General features: G+C 59.5%; 2 protein-coding genes across 7 annotated transcripts; both read right to left on the bottom strand.

Moving 5' to 3' along the window:
* Positions 1-1,797: 1,797 nt before the first annotated feature.
* Positions 1,798-4,010, bottom strand: LOC102565358 (beta-1,3-galactosyltransferase 2). Its single transcript, XM_006265616.2, has 2 exons — positions 2,910-4,010; positions 1,798-1,803 (listed from the first exon to the last, which is right to left on the bottom strand). Exons 1-2 carry the CDS (start codon positions 4,008-4,010, stop codon positions 1,798-1,800), a joined length of 1,107 nt encoding a protein of 368 aa, XP_006265678.2.
* A 5,460-nt stretch (positions 4,011-9,470) lies between these two features.
* LOC102557640 (potassium channel subfamily T member 2) lies at positions 9,471-26,542 on the bottom strand. 6 transcript variants are annotated; one of them, XM_014606279.3, is made up of 31 exons: positions 25,880-26,401; positions 25,391-25,460; positions 25,098-25,177; positions 24,840-24,942; positions 24,666-24,719; positions 24,522-24,570; positions 24,276-24,335; positions 24,003-24,077; positions 23,778-23,861; positions 21,873-21,967; positions 21,565-21,745; positions 21,131-21,295; positions 20,471-20,607; positions 20,179-20,242; positions 19,793-19,901; positions 19,014-19,122; positions 18,693-18,749; positions 18,192-18,341; positions 17,399-17,634; positions 16,590-16,782; positions 15,620-15,725; positions 15,232-15,404; positions 14,559-14,630; positions 13,964-14,098; positions 13,444-13,555; positions 13,271-13,372; positions 13,067-13,150; positions 11,637-11,765; positions 10,845-11,085; positions 10,278-10,362; positions 9,471-10,051 (listed from the first exon to the last, which is right to left on the bottom strand). In XM_014606279.3, the coding sequence occupies exons 1-31, from the start codon at positions 26,025-26,027 to the stop codon at positions 9,955-9,957; spliced, it is 3,555 nt and encodes a 1,184-aa protein (XP_014461765.1). In that variant the 5' UTR covers positions 26,028-26,401; the 3' UTR covers positions 9,471-9,954. The 6 variants fall into 6 exon arrangements, with proteins under 6 accessions (XP_014461765.1, XP_059588337.1, XP_059588335.1 ...); XM_059732354.1 differs by lacking the exons at positions 25,391-25,460; positions 25,880-26,401 and adding an exon at positions 26,450-26,542; XM_059732352.1 differs by having other exon boundaries at positions 13,271-13,369; positions 25,098-25,460; positions 25,880-26,406.
* Positions 26,543-27,040: the final 498 nt, after the last annotated feature.

Consider the following 27,040-nt stretch of genomic DNA (forward strand, 5'->3'; position numbering starts at 1 on the left):
TTCTGTATCCTTTTGGAGGCATGGGGACCAGAACTGGGCAAGGTACTTAAGGTGTGGACACACCATGGATTTACAAAGGGGCATGAATATACTTTCATAATACTTTCAGCAATCTCTCCCTCATTTTAGGCCCAGATGGCCCACAGATAATTCTGTCTCTAATAAGGGAATCTGTTATGTTTCCAAAATTACACGTGGATGCCAATGTTTTCAGCTCTGTCACATAATTATCTATTCCTCCTTCTGGATGCTGATTCTAGGTTGAAAAAAAAAATAGTGTCTTATATATCTTTCCACAGTCTCCTTTTTCTGGGATCACAGGACTCATCCAAAGCCTTCATCGGTTGCTCTAATGTCTTGAGCCTCTTGGAGAAAAACATGTTTGTTGAAAGTTGGTCTCCAGGCACTCCCTTTATCTCAGTAGTAATGGGAAATGTTTTACCTTCATTGTCCCATCCGTACCTGCCATTATCAGCTGTGTATCCATGGTCAATTCTTTCTTCTGCTGTTTCGCAGACTGGAAATCTAACTCCCTCCATGCTGCCTGCTTTTAAATCACATGCTGTGGTTTCAGCCACTGCCCCCCATGAGAGCCCTGTGATAAGAGAGCCTCTGTTTGGGCTGCAGCAACTTGGATCTTTATTTTAAGTGCTGTGGGCTCAGTGTTGCTCTTCTCAAGTGCTTAGAGGTGTTGCAAAATTTCCCAAGCACCTGGCATTTCCTGGTGTCACCCTCCAAATCATCATCCCCCCCCGCCGCTGACCCCTGCAACTGGTGTTTCAACCTGCAGAGAACCTGCAGGGTTGTTACACAAAGAAGCTACTGGGGGCAGCCACCACCAGGCTGTCAGTGCAGACGGGCCTGATGGTAGCACAAGGTTGACTGCACCTTGCCAATGCAGCTTCTCTCAGTGCCCTGGGCTGCAGGTGTCCCCTGATCCCCTGCTCTCCCCCTCCAGGCCCCTGCAAACCCATGCTATGGTGGGGGGGGCACAGACCCCACCCCCGCAAGGATGCTCCCTCTACAGGAGCTATCCTGCATGGCTGTAGCAACTCCCACCTCCTCTGCCTTAGATCCTAGCCCCAGATCTTTTCTGCCGTGCATGGGCACAGAGCCCAGCCCTCATACTCCCCCAGGGGCTTGATGCAGGTGAGAGGGGTGGGGGCCCTCAACACCCTGCAGTCCGGAGATGCGGATGATGGGAAGGATGGAAAACTCCCTTGGCCATAAAGGGAGCCCACGCCTAGCACCAGGCTTCTGGCAGGGATGGGGGCTAGAGGGGCATCAGGAATTATCTTTGCCCCAGCTGAGTCCAAGAGGCTGAAGCCAGGCAGTGCAGTGCAGTGAGGGTGTACACGCATGTGTACATACATGTGCAGGACAGAGGCACTTTTCAAGCAGTTGCAATTCATATCCTTTTATATCCAGGGCTCTAAAACATCCCCCTGCCCTGCTGGATCCAGGATGGACCCACAGTAGCTTACAGGCAGGGCCGGATTAACCCTTTAGAGGGCCCTAGGCAAACAAATTCGTTGGCCCCTACTTAATACTGTATATTTATATTACTTTTTTTCACTCAATAATTATAATACATAAAATAAGCACAACTGGGCCTCCTCTTCAATTAGGGTCCTAGGCATGTCACTAGTTTGCCTATGCATTAATCCGGCCCTGCTTGCAGGAGGCATCTAAAGTGCATGGGAATGTCCAAGCAGGGTCAGGCCCGGGCGTAGTGTTACGTCCAGTAACGTTATTTTGGGCCTTGCACCAGGTGTTAATTCCAAGACTAGAACATGGTTACTCCTTAACCAATAACAAATGTATTAAGCCATTAGCAGTTACAGTTCTATTACTGTAGTTAATGAAAAGCAATACAACATGCCTCACCACCCCAAAATCTAATGAACATGATGTCACTCATTGATCAGGCTGTGAAGTCTTCTCCATGGTCAGAGACTACTGTAGCAGGGCACGGGGCCTGGGGCAAATCAGCCTGTGCAAGGCCCCTTTAACACTACAAGGGGCGGGGCCCCCAGAGCGCAGCCCAAGGCAGTGCACCCCCCTTCCCTCCCCTCCCCACCCAAAGGACAGTCCTATCTGTGGTTTCCAACTCCTTTGCCTGAGTTTTGAATCTTGGGTCGGTGACTGGACCTTTCAGGAGGAGGCTCAGAGGGCACACTCTCTCACCTCTCTTTATATACCATATAATTTTTAATAAATAAAATTAGCTTAAGCCTTCCTCCTAATGCATTATTAATAATTTTGCTTCTGATTGCCAAATATGGTTACCCTTAACTGGAATTTTCTATTCTGAGGTAATCTTTTCATTCTTAGGTGGAGGTAGGCTTTGCTCTGATTGTTCTTCTTCTGCCCAGGCTGTATTCATTCAATTTAGTTAGCCAACTTCCAGATTAATTTCAAGTCAGGAACAGTATTTTTCTATCTGGTCTTTTTCACCAGGTGCAAGGCTTGACCACAATTCAAGCTAAGCATGCTGCTTAAGCTAAGCACAAAGGTCAAAACCCAGGCCTAAAAGCCTTTGGTCCCAGCAGTAGCCAGGTCCCAGGCCTGCCTCTCTCCATGGAGGCTGTGGGGAAGGACATGGAGTCAAGGCCTATCCAGTCTGACCTGTCCTGCCCCCTGTCTCCCCTCAGCTCCTTGCCATTAAATGCAGGGACCAGTCTGACCATGTGGCTGCCCTGGGAGAAGCCACAGACACACTTATCCCCGCCTATCTTTATGCTGGGGAAGGGCATGTGCTGTGTGCCTGTTCTGGGCATGGGGGGTATTTGGTGGGGGACAGTCTGTGTATGTTGGTATAAGCTGCTGGCCAACTCAATTGTGTGGCTCAGTCTGTGCAGAGTCTTGCCCCCCACCTTCCCCTAGCTGGGACAGGCTGCAGCAGCCACCTGGAAGTCCTTCCAGACCCTCAGCAGCTCCTCAGGGTCATAGTGGTGGGACAGCACCAGCTTGGCGAAGTGGCAGGGCTCATACTCCACCTTGTACATGTTGAACAGACCCCAGGAACTGTCAGTCACAGGGATGCCCAGAGCATGTAGGCACAGCCCCACAAACACATCCTCCATGTTCACAGTCTGCAGGGTCTGGGCAACAGCAAACACCTTGAGGGCCAGGTCCCCAGAGAGCACGTAACCGGGGCCCCCACAGTAGGGAGGGTAAGTGGTGTTGGGGTACAACTCAGGGGGCACATACCACTTGCTATTCTGCCACCGGATGGGGCCTGTGTCATGGTATATGTAACCTGTGGCGAAGTTCGGCCGGGGTGGGCACTGGGGCCGGAGCACCCGATGCACCAGGTAGCCCACATTGATGAAGACATCGCTGTCGGCCTTGAAGACATAGTGGGCGCCGGGGCAGTACCGTGCCACCCACTCCAGCCCCATCAGCGTCTTCAGCGTCAGGTTGTTGTAGGTATCCAGGAAATCCTGCTGCAGCAAGTCTCCATGGGCCATGCTCTCATTGGCCAGTGCCTGTCTCAGGGGAGCAGACCATGGGGAAGGCTTCCCCAGCAAAAAGAGGCGCCGTATTGAGACACCCGGCACAGTGCTCTCGTTGCCCCAGGTGCAACGGATAGCATGGCGCCTGGTCACATCCCTCGGCTCTGACACCACAAGCATCACCAGAAAGGGGGCCTCTCCTTTGCATTTGTGGGGCGCATTGAGGAGGAAGCGGTAGGGGTAGGGGTAAGGCGGCTGCAGTGGGTGCCAGGTGCGTGTGGGTGCTGGTGGGGGTGTGGGTGTGGGTGCTGGTGGGGGTGTGGGGGTGACATTCTGGCTGCCTCTGGTCTCTTCCAGGATGGAAGGATTCCCCGCATCCAACTCCTCCCACTGGAAAGTGATGAGGCTTTGTGGCGCCCCAACAGGTACTGGCAGCCTGAGGGTGCCCAGGGTGGGCACCTGGACCCAGATGAGGGGAAGAAGCAGAAGGGTAAAGGCCAGGAACAGAAGCAGCCGGGGCAGCAGTGCCTGTGGGAGCCGCAGGAGCTTCATAATGGAGACACTGGTTGGGGCTTCTGGCTTCCTTCCTCTGGAGAAACTTGTCAAGGGCAAGGGCCTCTGGCTTCCTTTCTGACCTAGAGAATGGCAACCCCAGGGGACATTAGACCAAGAAGTAGATGCACCCACACCCCAGCCCCATCCCCTGCGAGTGCAGGGCTCAAGCAGCAGGGGGATGCTGGCCTGGGGGAGGCAGGACAGGGGCCAGGGGGTATTGTGCTTGTGGGGGAGGGGGCAGGGCAGGGGGTTCAGCAGGGGGTGCTGGGCTGGGGGGGGGCAGGGTAGGGGACAGCAGGCTTCCTCCATCTGCAAAGGGGCTTCTACACCTACATGTTGGTTTCCACCCCCCCACCCCCCCAGGCCTTAGAAGTGCCCCACTGTGGGGGCAAGAGGACAGGGCCCTGTGAGCCCTTGCTGGGGGAAGGAGCAGGGCCTGGGACCCATTGGCTGCTGTCTCTGGCAGCGTGAGTCAGTATCAACCCAGGCCTGCAAACCCGGAATGCTGATAAGGAGTGATCCGGGAGGCATAAAGAGGAAGAGATTAGTAAGCCCTGTGCGGGCCTGGACACCTGGGTCCTCTCCCTGCCCTTGGTGGGGAATGCAGGGCTAGCAATTAAGGCAGAGTGGAACCTGGACACCTGGGTTCTGTACGGCAGTGGGAGACACAGAGCTGAGGCTGCACCAGGGCATGGTGTCATGGGCAATGCTGCTGGCACATGCTGGAGCTGTGCTGGCCAGGGAAAGGCAAACATAGGTGAGCTGAGTCCAGCCTGTTGGAGCATCCCCTCCGCCTGCCAGCTCCCCCAGGCTGGCCCTGCCATGTATGCCAGGCACACGGGAGGGGGGCAGGGCAGAGGCACTGAGTATGTGGGGCCCGAAGGTCCTGGCCCCCCTCAGGAAGAGGTCTGACACCTGAAATGTGTAAAACTTTCCACATCCATCATCTTACCCCCACCCCCACCCCAAATAAAAGTCAACACCTATGGGGCAGGGGACAGAGCCCCCTTGCAGTGGCTGGGAGAGGGCCAGCCCCTGCCCTGGTGCTGGGAGCTCTGGGGTAGGGGGGGCTGCCCTGCCCTGCAGGCAGTAGGGAGGAGAGAAAGCTTCAGCAGAGCCAGCGAGAGATTCCAGACATCCCCTAAACCCTAGACACCCCATCGCCAAAAGCCAGCACAGAACCCAGGAGTCCCAGCTTCAACTCCCTCCCCTACCCCAACAGCAAAAGAAAGATCCTGCCTGGGGTAACCCAGAAGAGCCAGGCAGAGAGCCTAGACATCTGGGCTCCCTGTCCTCTCCTGCTCTAACCTGCCAGGCCCCTCTCTCTTCCCTAGAGTGGGGATAGAACCCAGGTGTCCTGGCTCCCTGCTCTGATCCCAGCCAGGGAGAGCAAACCCAGGAGTCCTATGCCCACAAATAGTCACTGCCCTGGCAGCTCTGAGCCCAGGAAGCAGGTGTCACAAGGTCCTGGCTTTGGGGTGTGACGGCTCTATGCCTCCCCCAAAGGGAGAGTCCTGGCTGGCAGGATTGGGAGGGGGTTGTTGCTGCCCTTTCATCCCTATCTGTCCCCCACCCATCTAGATCTGCCCCCACACCCAGCCAGCCATGTCCCTCCACCCAGAGGGAGCATTTCCCTGCGGGTGTATCCCAACATGGGCATGGGGCAGGGGAGGGGAGGGGGGACAAACCAGTCCCTTCTCCCCTCCCAAAGCTGGCAAAGAACCCAAGTGTCTGAGCTCTCTGCACACTGTGCTCTCACCCCGCAGCCCCCACTCCCTCTCAGAGTTTAAGAGAACCCAGGCATCTGGGCTCCCAGCCTCCTGCTTTTGTAACTCCTCTCCCACTCCCCACTCTCCTCCCAGAACTGGAATAGGACCCAGGCATCCCAGAACCCAGGCACCCATGGTCCCAGCCCCTCCTGGTCTCTCCCTCCAGCCCACACTCCCTGTCCCAGACCTGGGATACAGCCCAGGCATTTAGCCTCCCAGACCCACTAATTTCACCCTGCATCTTCCACTGACCTCCCTGAGGTGGGGAGAGAACCCAGGGGTCCATGCTGCCAGCAAGGGGAGCCATTGCTGTGACTCTGAGCCAGGAGCACGGGCTGGGCCAGGGCTGGATGCCAGGGACCTGATGGGGGGCAGTCCTTGGGGGGGTCCTCCTGGCTCTGGCTGTAGGGACCTCCTAGCTCTGGTTCTGTGGCAACCCCTGACCCATTGTTCCTCCTTGGAGCAGGGCACTATTGTTGGATGCCAGTCAGAAGGTAAGTGGGAAGGTGGGTTGGCCAGAAGCAGAGCTCAGAAGGGAGCTGGGGTCTCTGGGAAGGGGAGGGGGCTGGTTGCAGCTGCCTCTGGGGTGTTAACGATCTCCACTCCAGGCCCTGGTTAAGGTCTAAGGCAGGGCAGAGATGATGGTAGGGCTGGGCAGTAATGGGAGGACAGGGCTAAGGAATGAGAGGTGCCAGTGCCAGGAGCTGGGCAAAGGCTGGGCAGTAGAATGGAGCCAGTGGGGTGGCAGCACCAGGTGCTGGATGAAGAGGTCACAGCAGGGTTGGGGGTGGGCAGGGAAAGGGGGAGCAAGGTGTATACACACATGTCAATATGTGCTAGAGGGGAGCAGCTCTCACCCCCCCAGACCCCACTCCTGTCCTGGAGCCCAGGTGTTTGCATTCCCAGCCCCCTGCTATAACCCCCTCAGGCCCCTGCTCCCTGTCCCTGAACTGAGATACAGCCCAGGCTTGGGATCTCCCAGCTCCACCCTCACATAACCCCTTTCCAGCCTCCACTGCCCTCCCAGAGCTGGCAGAGGACCCAGGCCCCCACCCTGCTCTAACCCCCCATTCCCATTTGCTGAGCTGGCAATAAAACTTGGCATCCAGGCTCCCTCCCCCTGCCCCACAACTCTTACCCTGCAACCTCACGCCCATCCCAGACCTGGGAGAGAACCCATGCGACCAGGTTCCCAGTACTACTCTGCTCTCACCATGCAGCCCCTAACTCAGAGCAAGTCCCGGGGGTCAGGGAAGGAGGCCTCAAGGAAATGGGCCCAGGACTGGATGCCAGCAGAGGGGCATCACCCAGGCAGGAGAGGATCAGAATATCTTGCTGCCTTTGACTGTCAGGAGGGCTGGGAGGGTGAGAGTGAGGGGGCTAGTTTACTGCCCCTTGGCTGGGGGAACTATCCCAGAGGGACATCTCCAGACCCCTGGGGATGGGGACAGGGACACAGAGCCCTCTTATGAAGCAGGGACCAGTCTAGGCTACCCTCAGAGCAGAGGAGAACACTTTGCCCCATGACCTTTCCTTCCTTCTAGATGTTAATGAGTTCAAACTGAGCCCTGCCTAAATTGCAGCCCAGCAGGGAAGAGCCAGCAGCCAGCACTGCCTGGGGCCAGGTGGGACTGGCAGACAGCAGGGGAGGGTCCTTTAAGAAGGGGAAACTGAGGCACAGGGTGGTTCCCAGCAAAGTAGGGGTCCTACTCCCCTCCTCAGGGTCTGAGCCAGATTGACCAAGCCTCCAACCTGGCCAGCACCCCTGCAACCACAGCCACACTCCTAGAGCCATGCCTCAGTTTCCTCACTGTGGCAGGGGGGATGCTGGCATGAGCCCGGGGTGAGGCAGCTGACCGGGTTTCACACGGGACACGTTTCACATGATGTGTTTCATGTCTCAGTGCCTCCAGGGCATGTGTTTCCTGCCTGGCTGCTGGCGGAATAGGTGCAAGTGGCATTTACAAGGGGATGTAGAAGGTGCCAGAGGTGTGAGCATTCCTACAAAGCTATGAAAGGCAACTGGTGTGACTGGGGCTGGGGCAGATAGAAGGCAGGGGCTAGGAGCCTGAACACTTTGGTTCTACCCTGGCTCTGGGTACAGGGAGTGGGAGGGCTAGTGGTTAGAGTTTGGGGGCTCTAATCACTAGCCCTCCCGCTTAATGGATGCCACTTAAAATGGGGTGGGGGTGCTGGGAGCCTGGACACCCATGTTTCACCCTGGGTCACTGCTGTAGGAAAAGGCAGGGCAAGGGGTAGATGTCTTTACACAGCACCCCGGGACTGACTCACGTGGAAACTGGCCCCAGAGTCCAGGCCTAGGCCTTGGCCCTTGCCCTTGCCCATTCCTGCCCCATAAACCCAAGGAAGGAAGCGCTGAACCCAGCAGTTTCAAGGCAGGAACCTGGATTCCTCTGTGCAACTCCAGAGCCCCTCAGCCTCCCCCCACAACCAATATTGCTGCCCAGAGGGGGCTGGGGGCAGAGCTGGGAGCCCCTCCAGGACTGCAGCATGTCCAGATAAGCCAAGAAGAGACAGAACAGGTGCCTCCATAAACCCAGAATTGGGATCCCCACACTAGCAGTCTGCAGAGCAGGGTGGGGGGTGGGGAGCGGCAGGCAGCTCTGGATGCTGGAGTTTTGTTCCCTGGATGCCAGCTCTGGGAGTGTGGTGGGGGCTGGAGGGGATTATAGGAGGGTGGAGCAGGGAGTTTGAACAGCTGAGTCCTTTGCCAACTCAGGGAGGGGGACTGGAAGGCTTGGGGCAGGGTAGAGCTGGGGACCCAGACACCTGGGTTCATTCCCAGGTCTGGGAGGGGAGTGGGGCTATGGGGTGAGAGCTGCTCCCCAGCCTGACCCCCCTGGGGCAGGGAACACCTGGCTGGGACCCTGCTGAGCCAAGACCCACTCAGCAGGACCTGGGATCCCCCCCATCCATCCGTGGCTGGGGGGTTATAGCTGCGCCCCCCCATGTGCACCCCAGATTCCCCTTCTTTCTCCATCCCTCTCTATTCTCCCTCCCTCCATCCTTCTGCCTCGCTTTCTCCCTCAAGCCCAGGGGGGCTCTCCTGAGCTCCATGCCACTCACCTCTCCGGTGTGGCTCTGTCCTTCTGTTCACGTTGGCTCCCGTCCAGGGCTTGGGGCATGTGCCAGGGTGGGGAGGGATTTTACAAGCCTATGACGCCAGAGAAAACTCCCTGGACAAACTTCCTGATGGACCAATGGGGTGGGAAGGGTCATGCATGCCAAGGCAGAGATGCAGTCACCTCTGGGGTGGGACGTAGGGAGCCAGCCCAGCCCTCGGTACTCCCTGTGATTAGCTGTTTCTGGGGTGTGACACAGGGTGGCATGGAGGAAAGGCCACCAACAGCATCTTCCCCCCCCCCCCGCCGTTCTCAACCCCCCCCCCCCCGCTCCTTTGCATTACCCCCACCACCCTTTGCCTCAGATAAGCCCAGATTCCCCAGAGGGGCTGCAGCTTCCCCTGGGGACCCCCAGCCCAGCATCAGCAGCCCCATCCCCTCCACAGGATTACTGTCCACCGCCTGCTCCCCCTCCCCACATCAGCTCAGCATATGAGGATGCACACCTAAATACCAGCTCCTCCCAGGACTCTGGGAGCTGGGGATTTTTGCTGGGGAGCATGGACAGATCCTGGCGGGGGGACAGACGGACAGACGGAGCCAGCTGGCGTTTCTCTACAGCTTTATTGAATCTGTACATCTAGGACCATGTTCACAGTGAGACCAGAGAGGCGGCAGCAGGGGGGTGATGACAGAACCCCACCCTCTTCCGCCTGGGGCTACATTCCACGACCTACTCTGGGGGTCCCCAGCCTCGGTGCTTTGGCCCCCTGGGGGTCAAAAGAGGAGGGGGGCATGACGTACCCCCAGGGCCTGGCTCAGCTTTGGGTGGCGGGGGTTTGAGGCAGCCCCCCAGCCCCCTTGCTCTGGGCTGGGGATGCCCAGAGGATGCTCAGGGCGGGGCAGGGCAGGGAGTACTCTCCAGCCAATCAGGCCAGGCTCTGGCAGAAGGACCAAGTGCGAATTGGATGGAAGAACTTGGTGGGGCAGCGAAGAGCCAATGGGAGCACGGCAGGCCCAGGGACATGGGCCACCAGGCGAGGGAGGGGTGTCACAGTGTTGGCAGCAGGTGGGTGCCCCGGGGAGGGGTCAGAGCGGGGGGACATCCTTGGTGGCGCTGGTGCTGGCTTTCTGGCTGGTGCCGCTGGCCGAGACCAGGGTTAGGGGGTCAGGGCGGATGAGATACCTGCAGGGGCCAAAAGAGGGCAGTCAGGAGGGCTGGGGCATCTGCCCCAAGCAGGGGTGGCTGCTGTACCCCCACTAGCCTATAGGACCATGTGGGGTTCCCTCTTGGATTTGGGGGGGGAAGGGGGGGAGATGGTCCCAGCTTGGTTCTGCCTCCCTGCTCTCCCAAAGGTACATGATGGGGAAGGGGAACTGGGGGGAAGATTGGGGGGGGTGAGGGCACTCACACGATGTCGTTGACCTCCAGCCGTGTGTTGGGTGCAGGGTTGAGCAGGATGTAGGAGAATGTGTTGTCATGATCCAGAACATCCACTGAGGGGCGGGGAGGGAGGGGGTGGTGGTGGAGGTGAGTGCTGTGTCCAGGCTCCCCACCTTATCAGACCCATGGCCTCCCCCAACCCTGCTATATCAGACCCATAATCTCCCCCTTTACAAGATGCATCAACCCCCTAGATCAGAGCCCTAGGGTCCCCCTTGATCCACCCATATGAGAATAATCAACCCCTCCATACCAAACCCGTAACCCTCCTCAAAGCTCCCTATCAGACCCATATATTCACCCATGTCAGATCCTTAACATCCCCCATATCAGTTCCCTGCCACTCCAGCAGTCCCCAACCCTCCATATCAGCCCCCTCACCCACAGCTATCCCCAACCCTCCATATCAGCTGTCTGCCTCCAGAACCCCCCAACCCCCTGTACCAGCCCCCCCAACCCCTTAATACTAGCTCCCACCCCACCAGGTCAGCCCCTCATCTCCCAATATCACCCCCCCCCCCACTCCAGTTCATACTGAAGCCAGTAGAGGAGAGGCCAAGGTGGCGCAGCCGGGCACGGACAAGAGCACTGAGCTCCTGGCGCTCAGAGCGGCGGTGCAAGGCTAGGCGCTGCTGGCGCACACGGGCAGCAGGTGCAGGGTCAGGTGGACGGGCACCACGGCGGCTCAGGCGTCGCGCCCACTGTAGGCTCTTGCGCCGTGCTAGGGGGACCTCACCCACCTCCTCCCCAGCCTCTGGGCTGCCTGGAGCCTGCCACTGTGGAAGTGGGAGAAAGGGGGTGTCATCACAGGCAGAACTTTCCCATGGCTTCTCCCACCTGGGCCCTGGACACCTGGGTTCCAGGCCAGTCTGGGGCACTGGATGCCTTGGTTCTAGCCCCTGATGCCTGGGCTCCAGCGCTGGGCCTGGGGCACCTGGGCTCTAACTTCCAGGACCGGGATGCCGGACACCTGGGTTCTAGCTCCAGACGCCTGGGTTCCAGCCCCAGGTCTGAGGTGCTGGACACCCGAGTTCCAGCCCCAGATGCCTGGGGTCCAAGTCTGGGTCTGGGCACTGGACACCTGGGTTCCAACTCCCAGCTCCAGGGCACCTCATGCCTGGGTTCTATGCCCAGCTCTGAGGCACCCAACACCCAGCTTCTAGCTCCTAGCTATGGGATGCCAGATGCCTGGGTCCCTCCCGCAACTCTACCTCGCTTTCCCCTCAGCCTGGGTCTATGTAGACTAAGCATGACCAGGTCCCTGGCATAATGGTCACCAGCCCCCATGTAACACTCCCCACTTTTCCCCCTCCCCAGGGCCATGCACCTCAGAGGTGGGGAGCAGGTGGCTCTCAGTGCGGTAGATGCCAATGGGGACATCGCCCGTGGTAGAGCAGAGCTTCTGGTAGAGGCGTCCGTAGGAGCGGATCCACAAGTCGTCCTCCGTCACCTTCAGCTGCAGGGACAGCCTGGTGCTGACCCCTGGCACCTGCCCCCTCCCCCTTTGGCACCCTTTGCCCAGAGCCTAAGGCCCTGATGAGAGGGAAAGGGGCAGGGGGGATGTTCTATAGGCCCCATAGGAGGGATTCTCCCTACCCCCCCAGTACCCGGATAGACGGGTAAGGAGGGAGCAATGCAGGCTGGGGGCAGTGATGGAGTCAGGAAGGGATAGAGATAGATGTGCATGGGGATGGATGGATGGATGGATGGATGGATGGATGGATGAGAGCTTATGGAGATGGATGGATGAACTGATGTGTGGCTTATTTAGAAGGGTTTCATGGGGAAGGACTGAAGGACAGACAGACAAATAGAGAGGAGTGTAGCAGGTTTGAGACTGCTCAGCCCAAGCAGTCTGTGGTTTCCTTGGGGTAAACACACTCCCAGCATGGATCAACACAAACAATAGGGTTATCTCACCCCTGTGGTCTTGTCCCAAACCAACATCTGGGAGCAGCCCACCCACCTGCTCTCTCCCTCTCAGCTCTGCTCTTCCTCAGCTCCTTTCCCTTAGAGTCTTTAACTTCCACTGGCAGCTAATTCTCCTTGTCAGCTGGCTGAGTTTCATGGCCTGCAGGCTACTACAAGGAGTATGTGGGGATGGATGGGTGGATGACTAGGTGGGTGAGTGGATGGGATGGGGATGAATAGGTAGATAGGTGTGTATGGGGATGGATGAATGGATACACGGATGACTTATTTAGAAAGACTTCACAGAGATGGGTGGATGAACAGATAGAGATAGAAAGGTGTGGGGATGGAAGGATGGACAGATGAATGGAGGGGAGTTTGTGTGGATGGATGGATGGATGGATGGATGGATGGATGGGCTGACAGGTCGGTTACTTAGAAGGAATCCATGGGGATGAGTGGATGGACAGATAGCCAGATAAAGAGGAGTGTGGGGGGATGGATGGATGAATGAATGGATGGATGGATAGATGGGTGGACAGATAGGTGTGTATGAGGATAGACAGATGGATGGACTAAGGAAGACAGTCTATGGAGATGGATGGATAAACAGAGCAAGTGTGCAGATGACTTGGAAGTGCTTCATAAGGATGGGTGGACAGACGGCAAGGGATGCATGGGGATGGACAGGTGGATGGACAAATGGGTGGGGGGTGGCTCATTAGAAAGGCCATGTGGGGATGGTTGGATGGAGCAGAAACATCTCTAGACAGAACAGATGGATGGATGAACAGGAAGGGCTGGATACATGCATGTGGGAGGGGGAAATCAGTCTCTGCTACTCACTGCGCACAGGAAGCCAGACCCAGGCAGTGAGTCGAGGCCCAGCAGTAGGCGGGTGATGGAGATCATGTAATCCTTCACAAACGACTGCAAGTCAGGAGAGGGTGGAGGGTCATGCTGAGCCAGTCTATGGTCCCCCACTGCTCCAGGAGGGTGGGGGGTCAGAACACTGCACTGGGACAGCTTCTTGGGTGCAGGGAGGGTCACCTGGTAGAGCAGCGTGTCCAACATGCTGACACTGAAGACTTTCCCAGCAGCGAAGGGCAGGCGGAACATGAACACCAAGTTGGAGCCCTTCTCCCGCTCCTTCTATGGGGCACAGAGGGGTCAGTGGGGCAAGGGAAGGATTGGGGGGCAGCTTGGGGGTAGGGGGGATGTACCTTCTCGAGCTTGGACAGGGCCAGCCCATAGCGGTCCTTGGCTTTGAACTGCATGAAGCGCATGTTGGCTGGGTGCGTCAGCTCTGTGATGATGTTCAAGCCCGGGAACAACCTGCCAGGGTATGGGGGAGGGAGTCAGTGGGACCCCCCCCAGCCCAAAGCCTGGGAGAGAACCCAGGCATTTGTACTCCCAGTGCCCCCCTGCTCTCATGCATTAAACCCCTTTCCCCCTGCCAGAGGGCAGAAAAAAAAAACAGGCATCCAGGCTTCTAGCTCCCTCCAGCTCTAACTCTCCCAGGACCACACTCCATTCCCAGAGGTGGGAGAACCCAGGTGTCCGGGCTCCCAGCCCTGCCTCGGCCCTAACCCCACAGTCTTCCCTCCTCTCCCAGAGCTGGGAGAGAAGCCAGGCATCTGGGTTAGCCCCACCTACTTCAACCCCCCAGCTGCCCCTCTCCCCTGCTCTAGCCCCAAGCCACCCCTCCCCGAGCCGAGGAAAGAACCCAGGTGTCTGTGGCACCTGAAGAGGGTCTGGACATTGACAATGGTCTTGGCGTCAGCCATGTAGTCCTCATCAGCGATAATGGAGCTCTCCTTGTCCACCACCACCATATTGGCCGCGAAGGTCACCCCACAGCGCAGCAAATCATCCAGGCTGGGGGAGGGGAGACATGACCCCTGTCCCATGCCCCTGCCACCCTTGGGAGGCCGTCCCAAGACCGCCGCTGGCTTCTCAGCCCTCTGCCACCCCCTGGGTGCCCCAATGACCCTGTGCCCCAATGCCCAGCCCCTGCCCCCAATCTATCCAGTCTCCCACCACACCTGAGCCCCCATACACATCAGTTGGCTCCTATCCCCCCATATAGGCCAGCCTACTGCCCCTACCCTGTACCCCAATCTTCCCCCTAGCCTCCCATACCCCCTAGGCAGTCCCCAGCTCCCCATATAGCCCAGCCCCTACCCTCTGCATCCCAGGACTCCCTGCCCCCCAGCCCCACTTCCCTTAAGGGCCATTCATACATCCCAGCCCCACCATATACCCCAGCTCCTGTCCTCCAGTCTGCTCCTAGCCCTGGCTCTATCCCTATGTGTCCAGCCCCGCAGCACCCACTCACTTATCAATGGAGCCCACCATGTAGTAAACTAGCGGGAACCAGCAAATTGCCTCCAGGAAGTGGGTCTCAGGCCTGTGGGGCAGAGACAGGCAAAGGGGAGAATGGCCAAGGAACTCCCTCCAGGTCCCACAGCTCCTTCCAATCCCCCCCCACCCCCCACCCCAACGGCTCCAAGGGCTCAACCTTGGTTGAAGAGGGGCTGAATTACTTCTTATCCAATGTGGGAGGAGGCTGTGTGTCCCCCCCCCACTTCACTGTGTGCCCCTTCTCCCTTCACTGCCCTGCCATCTGCCCGGGGGGGGTGGGACACGGGACTGTGGTCCAGGACCAATTGAGGGGGTTCATAGCCCATTGGAGGGAGTCCATGGCCTACAGAGAGCATCTGTGGCTTGTGGAGGGGTGGGGGTCCATGGCCTGTGGAGGGTCCATGCCCCATGGTGGGGTGTATGGCCTATGGGGGGGGCCACACCCCATGAAGGGGCAGACATGGCCTGTGAGGGGGTCTGAAACCCACTGACGGGGGTTCACGGACCATACGTAGTGTCATTGCCCACAGGAGTTATAGCCCATTTATGGTGCCTGTGGCCCTTTGTGGGGGTCTGTAGCCCATTAGGGGGGGTCCATAGCCCATGGGGGTGGGGGTGCAGTCTGTGAGCCACTGAGTAGTCCTTACAGGTCCTCGAGCAGCAGCACAATGGGGTTGAGCTCCTTGCGAGGCCGATAGTAGGCCCGCAATGGCACCACGAAGTTGTAGAGCCCATTGCCGGCACGCTCAGCTGACACGATAATGAGCCGGTTGTGGAAGCCGTAGGCACGGGCATCCTCATGGGGCAAGTGGGGGCAGCTCTGTGGAACAGAGGGAGGTCAGTGCAGCCCACTGGTCCCAGTCTGAGCCCCCAGCACTCCCCCTGTCCCAGTGGGTGGGGGGGCAGCATCATGCCTGGCACCCCCTATCTCCACTGGCACAGGGCAGTAAGCAGGCAGCCAAGACAGGGGTGTGGGGCCATATCTGAGTCCCACTCCCGGTTCAGCCTGGGCCTGGAGAGGGGCAGGGGTATTACCTTGTCCAGCCGCAGGCAGCAGAAGGGGGTCTTCTCCGGCAAGAGGTGGCAAAGGGTGGGCGAGCTCCCAATGTAGGGCGTGTTGCTAGGATAGCCCTTCACCCAGCTGCAAGATGGGCACAGGTAGGGTGAGGCTGGGGCTGTGGGGGTCACTGGGGCATCCCAGGGAAAGGGGGGCATTGGGTGTTGTGGGGGGAAGGGTGCAGCCCCCTGGACCAAAGGGAGCTCACTGGCTTGTCAGGTCCTGGGGTCTCTATTCATACCAGTACCACACATGGATATAAGCAGGCACACACTTATATAAGCACGCCTACACATGCACATGCCTGCAACACATGCCTGCACAAATGCACGTATGAACACTTATACACATGTGTGCACACACACAAGTATAAGCACTTATGTGCAAATACAGACACATACATAGGAACTTGTGTGTGTGTGTGTGTGTGTGTGCACACACATGCCTGCACACACACATGCATGGACAAACACATACCTGCACACACATGCAGCCATTTGGATCGGTGTGAATGTAGGAATCTACAACACACATGCTTATCTGGGTGCACAAGCGCATGCCTGCGCACATGTGCAACCATTTGGCTGTGTGCATATAAGTGCACACACAAGCTTGCCTGTTTACCCACATGTGCATGCACACACGTGTGCGCGCACACACTTCTTGTCAGCAGCTCCCTCCTCACTCTGCCCTGGACCCCCCTTACCCCTTCATTACACTCCAAATCCAGGAGGCAATTACCCAACCCCCACTTACTCCCCACCCCCACTCCGGCTCAAGCCCTCCCCCAGCACATGTAAGGTATCCAGGCTCACCCTGGATAAGGTCCCAGGGGCAGCAGGCACCACCTTGAGCTCACCTGCTTCCATGGGGTGGGGGACATGTGGCCCTGGGGCCCTGCTCACCCCTGCCCCTCCTAAACTGCTCCCCTCCCCATGGCCCCCTCACCAGGCAGAGGCAGCACCATCCTCATGGGGGCTGGCCTCATCCTCAGAGGGATCGCTGAGCAGGTCGAGTGTGGGGCTGGGCAGCGTGTCTGGCCCCTCCAGCACAGGTGCAATGCTGGGTCGCTTCTCAGCATCTGGTGCCTCGACGCTCTCAGGGCTGCTGCCTGAGTCTGGCAAGTCCATGGCCACCGTCCCTGCAGGGCCCAGAGCCAGCAAGTCAGGGGCCAAGGGGAACTTAGAGTCACTCTCCTGTCCTGCCTCCCCCAGCTGGGGGTTGAGACCTGGCCCCAGCCCCACAAGGCTTCAGCCCCTGGGATCCTGCCTCCTTTCTGTGTGGGGATTGGGGAAGAGGTGATGGGTGGGGCACTGGTAAACCCCAAGCTAAATGGTGATTAGCTGAGGAAGTGTGGAGGGGGGGGGGCGCACTCGTTACCCCATGCTGGATGCTGATTGGCTGAGGAGGTGTGAAGGGCAGGGCTCTGGTAAACCCATGCTAGGTGGGGATTGGCTGAGGACGTGTGATGGGTGGGACACTGGTAAAAACCATGCTGGGAAATGATTGGCTGAGCAGGTGTAAAGGGAGAGGCACTGGCAAGGTCCATGCCAAGGGGTGATTGGCTGAGGTGTGATGGGCGGGGCACTGGCCTGTCCTATGCTTGGTGGTGACTGACCAAGGCAGCAAGATGGGCAAGGCAGTAGCAGCCCCACACTGGGTAGTAACTGGCCAAGGAGGTGTGAAGGGCATGGCACTTGTTAAACCCCATACTACATGATGATTGGCTGAAGGGGCACAGTGGGCAGGGTTCTCACCCATGCTGGCGAGGATGCTGTGCACAGGCAGGCGCGTGAGGCCACGGTAGGCCGTGGATGCAGGGCGGCGGGGGGGTGCTGGGTCCTGCTGTTGCCGCACCAGGGCTGAGTTCTCCTCCTTGGACACGTTGATGTAGAAGCAGGTGTCGCTGGCAGCCAGGATGTGGCAGGGCCCTGGGTTCAGCAGGATGCTGCTCTGCTCCTCCCGGCACACACCCATCAGGCACACTCCGTACCTGCGGCAGCCACAGGCAGCCCTCGGTGCCCGCCGTGCCCGGGGGGGAAGGGCGGATAAGGAGGGGGGGGCCTATGCATGTGTGTAGGAGCAGCTGGGAGTGTGCGAGCATGTTTAAGCATAAGCAAGCCTCTCTTAAGTGTGCACAGACCTCTAATAAGCATGCACAGGCCTAAGTGTGTACACAAGCGCAGAATTGCAGGGAGTCAGCACAGGGGTGTGCAAGCAGGTACGAGGACATGTGCATTCAGAGCCCATGTGCATGCGAGTGTGCATCTGTGCAAAGATGCGCTACGTATATATGCGGGGGACGGGGGAGCTATGCCTGCAGGAAGGCATGAGTATGGGAAGGACATGCAAGGCCACTTGCCCACAAAGATATGTATGCAAATGCACGTGAGTGTGGACATGCATACGCAGGCAAGCAGGGGAGACATGCACACACAGGCAAGCAGACCCCCTTCTGCTGCCTGTGGCTAGGGGGAGGGGGCCAGGGCCGTGGGTGCCCCTGTATGCCTGTGCACACGTGTTCCTCCCAAGACATGCACGTATACTCACTTCTTGTGGGCGTGGAAGGATGCATAAGTGAAGCTCTTCCCTTCATACTCGCCCAGGAACTTGCTGTCTCCCAGGCGCACATGATGCACCTCATTGGCCGAGCACCGGCTGTACGTCCTCTGCCACTGCTCCGGTGATGTGGGGCCCTCCCTGGGGGGGTGGGTGCCTGCTCCCATCAGTGCCCAGAGCATCCCTCAGGGCACCCCCACCCACCCTGGGACCCTCCACCCCCATACTGGGCCACAGACCCCTCCCTACTGGGTCAAGGGCCCCCCTATAGAGCACAGACACCCTCCATGGGGCATGTACCCCCCTCCATGTGTTTGGGCCATGCACCTGGGAGGCCAATGTGACAGCCTAGCTGGGCAGCTCCTTATGCATACGTGTGTGAGCACATACTTCCAGCCAGCGCTGCTCTCCTCTCCCCCACAAACCACCCAGCTGGGGAAGGAGGGAACCCAGGTGTCTCCCCAGCCCAGCCTTTTCTCCACTGGGGCTCACCTGGAGAGGGGCTGCCAGGTGTCAGGCCGCTGCCTGAAGGACTCTGCTGGGGTGGTCCTGCCAGCGGGGGTGGGGGGAGGGGGAGGGGGTGGCATGGGGACAGGACATAGGGGGACGTAGATCAGCTGAGACCCTACAACTGGTGCCACCCCCCTGCCCCCTGGGTTGGGAACCCCTAGCCTTGCCCCCCCAAGTTGGGGGGCAGCTGGGGGTGTCCCTGTATGATCCCCTTGCCCTCTTTCAAGCAACCTTTTCAGGCTCTCAGCAAACTCAGGCCAGTGCTGTATCTGGTTCCCCAACCCCGCCATTCGCCTGACTTACTGCCCCCGGGAGGTGTGTATGAGCAGGGTGATGAGCGTGGAGGTGGCTGGGCACACACAGTTGAGGGCCAGCATGGCATATTTGAACTCTTCCTCGCACACCACATGGTCTAGAGAAGGGGAGGGAGAGGGGCTGTGAGCTCTGGGCCCCTCCCCACTAGCAGGTCCCCTCCCAATGGACTGTCCGTCCATCTGTACACCCATCTGTTGTCTGTCTATTCATCCATTTCTCCACCCCTCCATTGATCTGTGTATCTATCTCTCCCTTCATTTATCATCCTATCTATCCCTTCCTCTTTTCATCTATCTGCCTATTTATCTATCTGTCTGTCCCATCCATCCATGCACTCACTCACCCACATATCTGTACTTCCCTTCCTTTATCTGCCTATCAGTTTGTCTTGCCATCCATCCATGTATTTCTGTCTCTCAGTCAATCTCTCTACCTGTGTACCCATCCACCTATCCCTCTACCTGCCCATCTATCCCTCTATCTGCGTATTTATCTATCTGTCCATCCACCCATCTTCCTAACTATCCCTCCCTTTATCTATCCCTCCCTCCCTCCCTCTCTCCCTCCTTTCACTTATCTATCCATCCATCCATCCATCTGCACATCTATCCATCTAGACTTCTCATGAGATCTTTCCATCTATCATCCACCCATCCATCTGCACACATGTCAGTTCATGCATCCCTCCTGCATCTGCTCCATCCATATCTTCCCCGCCGCCCCCGCCTCTATCTAGCTACCCACAAGCTGAGCTGTGGGGCCCTCACCTGCGAACTTGATGTGGAACTTGTTTTCAGGCTTAAGGATCTGCACGTACAGGGGGCAGTTGGGGGCAAAGTCCTTCACAGCCCAGGCTCGCAGGATGGTCTGGTGATCCTTGGGGAGGGGGGCAGCTGTCACAGCCAGACCCCCCCACCCCAGGGTGCTTGGCATGACTGTACCCACCAATCCTAGCCTGAGGGGGTCTTTACAGTGTCTTGTGCTCCCTGATCCCAGCCTGGGGGGTCTGTACAATGCCAGGTGCCACATGGTGACTCCAAGTACTACCATACTGCATGAAATAAACACCCCTCCCCAGAGCCATCATTAACCCCTTGTGGCCTGGACAGCATCCCTCTCCTACCGCCCCAGGGGCGGCATAGGGGGCACTTACTGCTGCCACACGGTCCACCTCAAAGCGGTTGCTGAGGATGAAGCAGGCCTCAGCGTCATCCATCCTGGGAAGTGGGGGGGCAGGAAGGGGGTGGTGGGGGTGGTCACAGCTCAGCAGGACCATTGAGACACACACAGAAAGGAATGCGAGTCACTGGGACCCCTCCCCACCCTTGCCAAACCCCCACCTGCCCAGGCAGGGAAGGGGACTCCAATGTCCCCTCCCCTCCCCATGTCCACGCCACCTCTCCAGGCAGGGAGGGGGTCCACACTGCCCCCAGCCCCCCACACACTTGGCTCTCATGAGGTCCTGGTCCTTGAGGGCCGAGCCCTGGAGGAAGATGACACGTTGGGCCCAGAGCGGGATCTGTAGCACGCGGCGCACGGGCAGGTCCATCTCAGTGGGGCACAGGATCACCACATAGTAGTCCTGGGGAGAAGGGGAGTCAGGGCATGACCAGCCCCCAGTCTGCCCCCTGCCCTATGTCAAACTTCAGGGCCTGTGCTGCTCCCCACAATGTGGCAGAGTGATGCTAGGGCACCAGCCAGCCAGGTGGGCGCAGCCCATATGGCAGAATCCTGGTGGGTGGTGAACCGGGATGGGAGCCCAGATGCCTGGGTTCTCTCTCTGCTCTGGGAGGGTGGGGGTCTGGCTAGCTCCGCCCCCACGACAACCCCAGTACTATGCAGGGAAGTGGAGACAGAAGATGGTAGGAGCTCCCCTGCCCAAGGGGGTGGCTCATTTGCTTACATGAATATGCAAATGAAACAGTTATGCAACCAGAGGGTGCTGCTTTTCTCTCCGAGGAGAACTGATGGTGGGGTGGGGAGCAGAGACAGTGGGCCTCAGCCCCCAAAGCACAAACAGCCTCCCCCCATCTGGTCCCCAGCCCAAGCCCCCCAGCCCAGTGCCCCAGCTAGACCCCCCAGGCTGTGCCGCAAAGGGCCCCCACCTGGAGCCGGGGATGGGCATAAAACTCATTGAGAAAGTCCATGAGCAGGTCAATCTTGAGGGCGCTGACACACAGCACCACGTGCTTCTCCGTCTGCGCCCGGTACCGACTGTAGTTACCCCCTGACTTCTGGCGCTCCATCCACAAGAAGGCCAGCTGCTCAAACTGTGGGGTGGGGCAACAGGGGATTAGCAGGGGGGGGCTGGGCTGGGAGGCCAATGGGGGTGGGGTCCAACAGGGGGCATTATGCTGTGGGGGGGCAACAGGAGGGTCCAGCAGGGGGCAGCTCCATCCCACAAGATCCCAATATAAGCAGCTTCCACCTCTCACCCCAGAAGCAGTTGCATCTTGGCACCAGGCCAGGATCACCCCCCCAGATGGTTACTGTATCCCCTCCCTTCCCCCCCCCCCCCCCCCCCCCCCCCCCCGGGAACCTGTATGGGCAGGACGATGAGGGCGACGCAGATCATGACAACGACCAGCAGCTGCGAGGGCCAGATGCGTGGCGTGACGTCACCAAAGCCCACAGTGGAGAAGGTGACGATGCAGAAGTAGAGCGAGTCAAACAGCGACAAGTTGTTCCCCGCCCGCTCCAGGTGCTGGATCCCACAGATGCTGCCACCGGGAAAAGGGGATGACTTAGTGCCAGGCTGGGTTCCCCCCCAGAGCCAGCTCCAGCCAGGCAGAAGTGACGCCAGGGGAGCCGCCTGTCCCCTCCAGCCCCTCCCATGGCCCTACTCACCAGGTGAAGATGAGGCAGAGCAGGGTGCAGCCCAGGATCAGCACCTGGTTGAACATGGCTGAGTGCGAGCGCTGGATGGCACGGTGCAGGTCATTCTGCAGGCAGGGGCGGAACGGGGTTGAGAGATTGGTGCTGCCTCCAGAACCCCCCCACCTGTAAGTAGGGGGCAGCGTGTGCATGCATGCCTCTGTGTGTGTGTGTGTGTGTGTGTGTGTGTGTGTGTGTGTGTGTGCGCACACGTGCGCGCATGGGGCTCTGTAGGGCTGGAACTGGCAGGGGCACATATGCCCTGTCTGCCCCCTCGCATATATGTGCAGAGGCCTAAGGAGGGGGCCTACATGTGTGCATTCAGCCCTGCACGCCCCCATGCACACGTAAGTGCACACATACATGTGAACACAGGCCTGCACTTTCCCATGTGCATACACACACATGCGCTCATATATACACACACACACACATATATACACACACACACACAAACACATTATATCACACACAGGTGTACTTGTCTCTACACTCCCCTGTGCATGCATGCACACATGCACGCATGCACACATGCACACACGCACACACACACACACACGCACACACGCACACATTCAGCCTTATGCTTCTGTGGGCGCACACAGGTGCTCTCATCTCCCATGTGCATGCACACAAAGAACCCAGGCATCCAGGACACAAACACCCAGAATCCAAATGTCCGAGACTGTAGCAGGATCAAAACCCATGGGTGGCCACGATGCCCCCAGTGGCCACATGGCTTCTACCCCACTAAGGCTCCCTAGGTTCTCTCCCTTGTCTTGCCTTCCTGCCATGCCTTGATGTGCTTAGTTGATTTGTAAAAGGGAGGCTGCCCCCGGGTCCCAGAGCAAGCCCTCATCTATCCTTCAGCCAGCAGGTCCCTACCAGACCCCACTGGACCCAGTTGTGCCCCTCAAGAACTAAGTGGGCTCTCCTGGCTTCTCCATGCCCTGCTGCCTTAAGAGCTATTTGTGGCCTCCTTCCATCCCTACAACTATGCCCATGCTGTATGGATGTTACCAGCTATCACTTCAGGCCTCCACACCCTTCTTGGGGCTTCCATCTTCCCGACTTTTGTCCCTTTTATCTGGCTGGGCACCTTGCAGCCTATGTCCACTGTTCTGGACCTGGTTTCTGAGCTCCAGCCCATCTCACCTCTCTTGGACTGTGGGCCCCTGGCCCTGGTTTCACCCCTCTTGGCTTTCTGCCTGCCTGATCTTGAGCCCTGGCCCCTGGCAGGGCTTCAAAATCATGCATGCCCCTTGGGCACCAATGTGCACATGGTGTGCCCCTCAAGCACCCCCTGGGGCTTAAACCTTAAGTGGTCATCCTTAAGAGTGCCCTCTCAGGCATCCCTCCATGGCCTCCTCATCACCCCTTATAGCAGTAGCCAATTCAGCAGTGTAAAGCTTAAACAAAATACAAGCCCACTGACTACAACAAAACTATCCGCATGCTGGCTCATACTTTCTTGCCAGCCACAAGTCTTTACTTGCAGCTCCCAGGGCAGCTCAGGTGCCACTTAGTCCCTCTCCTGCAGCCATCTTGCTGCAGAGCTCTTCACCCTGCAGGGCCAGCCCCTAATGGGCAGTTTTCCCCCAACCTGGGGATCTCCCTTAAAGTAAGAGAAGCCTCTGGCTCCCAGGTACAGACACACCCACATGCATACACACCCACATACACATGCCCATGGCCCCACACTTCCCCATGGTACGTGCAGGGCCTGGAGACCGCTCCCCCACAGCAGGCCCCACAGCCATGCCTCCCCATCCTGGGCCCAGGTCTAAGCCCCCCACAGTGCCCACAGCATCCCCCCAACCAAAGGTAGGGCCCAGTTCCCCCCTCCGGGGCCTGGAGGCCCCCCTGCCCCCCACTCACAATCATGTTCTCCAGTGCATGCTTGGCCAGCCAACAGTTCAGAAACACGGGGATGAAGAGGTTGCGTAGGGGGGGCCACAACACCTGGGGCAGGGGACAGTGCAGGGGTCACCCACAGCCCTCCCAGCAGGCCACAGGCCCAGGCCTGACCCCCAGGCCCAGGGACAGTGCCCCACCCACCAGGAGGCCTCTGTCTCTGGCTGGGCTGGGGGGGGCTGGACTCACCGTGATGAGGAAGGGCACAGTGGTCATCACCTCTAGCACGAAGGGCACCCGCAGAACCTGCTCCCACAGGTTGCCCTAGCAACAGGGGGGGCAGAATCAGCTCGGGGGGGGCAGGGGGCTGCAGGTTGGGAGTGAGGGGGACCGGCAGGGCTGGGAGGAGGAAGGGAGCTGTGGGTTGGGAGTCAGGGGCACTGGCAGGGCTGGGGCGGGAACCTGGGGCTCCAATCCCCATAGAGATGCCCCCACTGTGCCCCCCCCCGGGGCATCCAGTACCTTGTAGCCCAGGTAAACCAGCAGCATTGTCTCCAGGAAGCTGATCAGAGCCACAAGTACCTGGGAGGCAGTGAGGGTTAGTGTGGGACCCCCATGGGCAACCCAGGCCCCTTACCAGCTCCTGGGTCTCTGGGCAGCCTGGCTTGGCTCCCCCCTTGACCTTCATGGCCTCAGCCCCCTGTCTTCCACCTCCCGCCCTGCTGATACCCCTCACTCCCAACCCATAACCCCCTGCCCTCCACTCACCTGCAACCCCCACAGGGGCAGGGGCCTGTTGACCCAGATAATGGGGGTCCTGGAGAGTTGGGGGGGAGGGGAGAGAAGCCACAGTCAGCACTAGCTCCAAGGCTCCCCGCCACCCCATGGCACCTGCCCCCATCCTGCACTCACCAATCAAACCGGGCTGCTGGGGGGTTTGAGTGGTTCTGCTTGGGGCAGCCCCAGCTGCAAAGACATATGACAGCCAGTGAGAACAGACAGACTGGCAAGGCCATGGGGGCAAGAATGGGGAGGCAGAGACTGGGAGCCCAGATGCCTATGTTCCCTGTTCCTGGAGGCACTCACCAGCCCCCCCGGCCCTCGCGGGGGTCGTCCAGCAGCACCCGGACAATGTAGAGGAGGCAGCTGAGGAGCTTGAGGAAGAAGTTGAAGAGCCGCACGCGGAGGCCTGGAGGGGACAAGGGAGGGACGAGGTTAAATGCTACCCCCTCAGGCCCACTGGTGCCCTTCACTCCCAATCCACATGGGGTTAGATGCCCTCCCCAATGCCTGAGATTCCCTCTCTAGGCTGGACCCCCTCAAGCCAGGATCGGGGCCACTCACTGGAACGCTGGTTCTTGATGAAGAAGAGCTTGAGCCGCTCCTTGAAAGTGTTTTCATGGACGTAGAACTCGACCTGGACCCTGCGGGGAGGGGGTAGATGGGCAGCAATGGGTGGGATGGGGGCCAGGGGGCTCCCTGGGGGGCATCTAGAGAAACCCCCATCCAAATGGACCCTGGCAGGTGTGGGGATGGACCAGAGCCACAGACAACCCTGGAGAACCCAGGCATCCAGCCCCCCCACAGAGCTGGAGAGAACCCAGGCATCCAGGCTCCCAGTGTCCCCATGCTCTGACCTCCAACTCCCACTCCCTTCCCAGCGCTGTGTCAACTGTGGGGGGACCTCTTCCTGTCTCCTTAAAGAGCCTCATTTCCAGAAAAACAAAGGTTATAGGGTCAAAGGCAAAAGGTCAGGAGCAGTCACAGCAGGGTCAGGCTGGTTGGGAGGAAACTGGCAGGGCCTTGGACCTGAGCTGAGGCATTAGAGCAGTGAGACTGCAGGGCACCAGGTATTGTACAGACCCCCCAGGCTGGGATCGGGGGACACTTGGAGCAGGGGCTGCATGTTGGGAGTGAGGGCACCAGCAGAGCTGGGGGGCGGAAGGGGACTTTGGACTGGGACCAGGGGTCCCCCCCAGCCCAGCCCAGCCAGTGCCCCTCATTCTCAACCCGCAGGCTCCTGCCCCACTGAGCTCTGCTGGTGTCCCTCACTCTGGACTGAGAGGACCAGTAGAGAGGAGGGGAAGGGGCGGGGGGCGCTAGGCTAGCAGGGATCTTGTAGCCACCTCTGTTGGCATCAATCACCAGGTGCTGGGGACAAGCTGTGCTGGGTGCGGGCAGCACGTCGCTGCGGGGAAGGCAGCTGGACCAGGGGGTTCTGGGGACGCCAGGTCCTGGATGCCTGGGTTCTCTGGTGCTCTGCTGGGGCCTCATTCTCCCCACTTCCTACTTCTTCCTTGCTGGTGTGATTGGGGGCGCTCAGCAGCAGGGCTCAGGGCAGTGACCTTCTCACCCAGGCTCTGACCAGTACCCACCGCAGACTCGAAACCCTGGCCCTTCTCAGCCCTACTGGTGCCCCTCACTCCCGATCCGCACTGAGTGGGGGGCGCAGTGCTCGATGCCGCGGTCCCGGGGGGAGGGGGACACGGGCAGGTTTCTTGAGCGCCACCAGCACCAGGGACAGCTCAGAGCAGCTCCGAGCCCAGCGGCGTCGGCAGCACTGCAGCCCCCGCCCCGCCCCCGCGGGGAGAACCCAGGCGTCCGGGTCCCCCTCCCCAGGCGTCCTGGGCAAGCCCCGCAGCCCCCCAGGGCTGGGGAGAGAGCCCAGGCGCCCTCACCACCCCACCCCCCGATACCTCTCGTCCAGCTGCCACTCGCCCAGCAGCAGGTCTCGGAAGCGGTAGCGCGGGGGCAGCGGCAGCGCCTCCTCCTGCCGCCCCTCGCCCATGGCCCCCCCGACCCCGGTCCCCGCCCCCCCCCCGCGGGCATCCGCCGCCCCTGCCCCCGCCCCGGGGCCGCCAGCGCCGCTCCCAGCCGGAGGCGGCGGCGGCGGCGGGAGGAGCTGGGGAGGGGCCAGCGCCGAGCCCGCCCCCCCACATCCCCCCGGACGGGCAGGGAGGGGAGACCCGGGGACCCGGGCGTCCGGAGCCCGCTCCCGCGGGATGCCACCCACCCAGGCCGGGGAAGGGGGGAGAACGGGCCCCCAGCAGGGCACCAAGGAACCCAGGCGTCCAGGCTCCCAGCCCCACCCAGGCTGGGGCACCCCTCCCTGGTGCCCCTCGTCCCGACCCACGGCAGCGGGGAACCCGGACGCCTGGGTTCTCCGGACTGGGGGGTAACAGCAGGAGGGCCCGGGAGCCTGGACGCCTTGGAGATACCGCGCCCCCATCCCAACTCCCGCACCCAGTGCCCAGCCCTCCACCCCGGCTCCCCTAAGCGCTACTGCC

This window comes from Alligator mississippiensis, chromosome 8 (genome assembly GCF_030867095.1).
Source record: "Alligator mississippiensis isolate rAllMis1 chromosome 8, rAllMis1, whole genome shotgun sequence".
NCBI classification, from domain to species: Eukaryota; Metazoa; Chordata; order Crocodylia; family Alligatoridae; genus Alligator; species Alligator mississippiensis.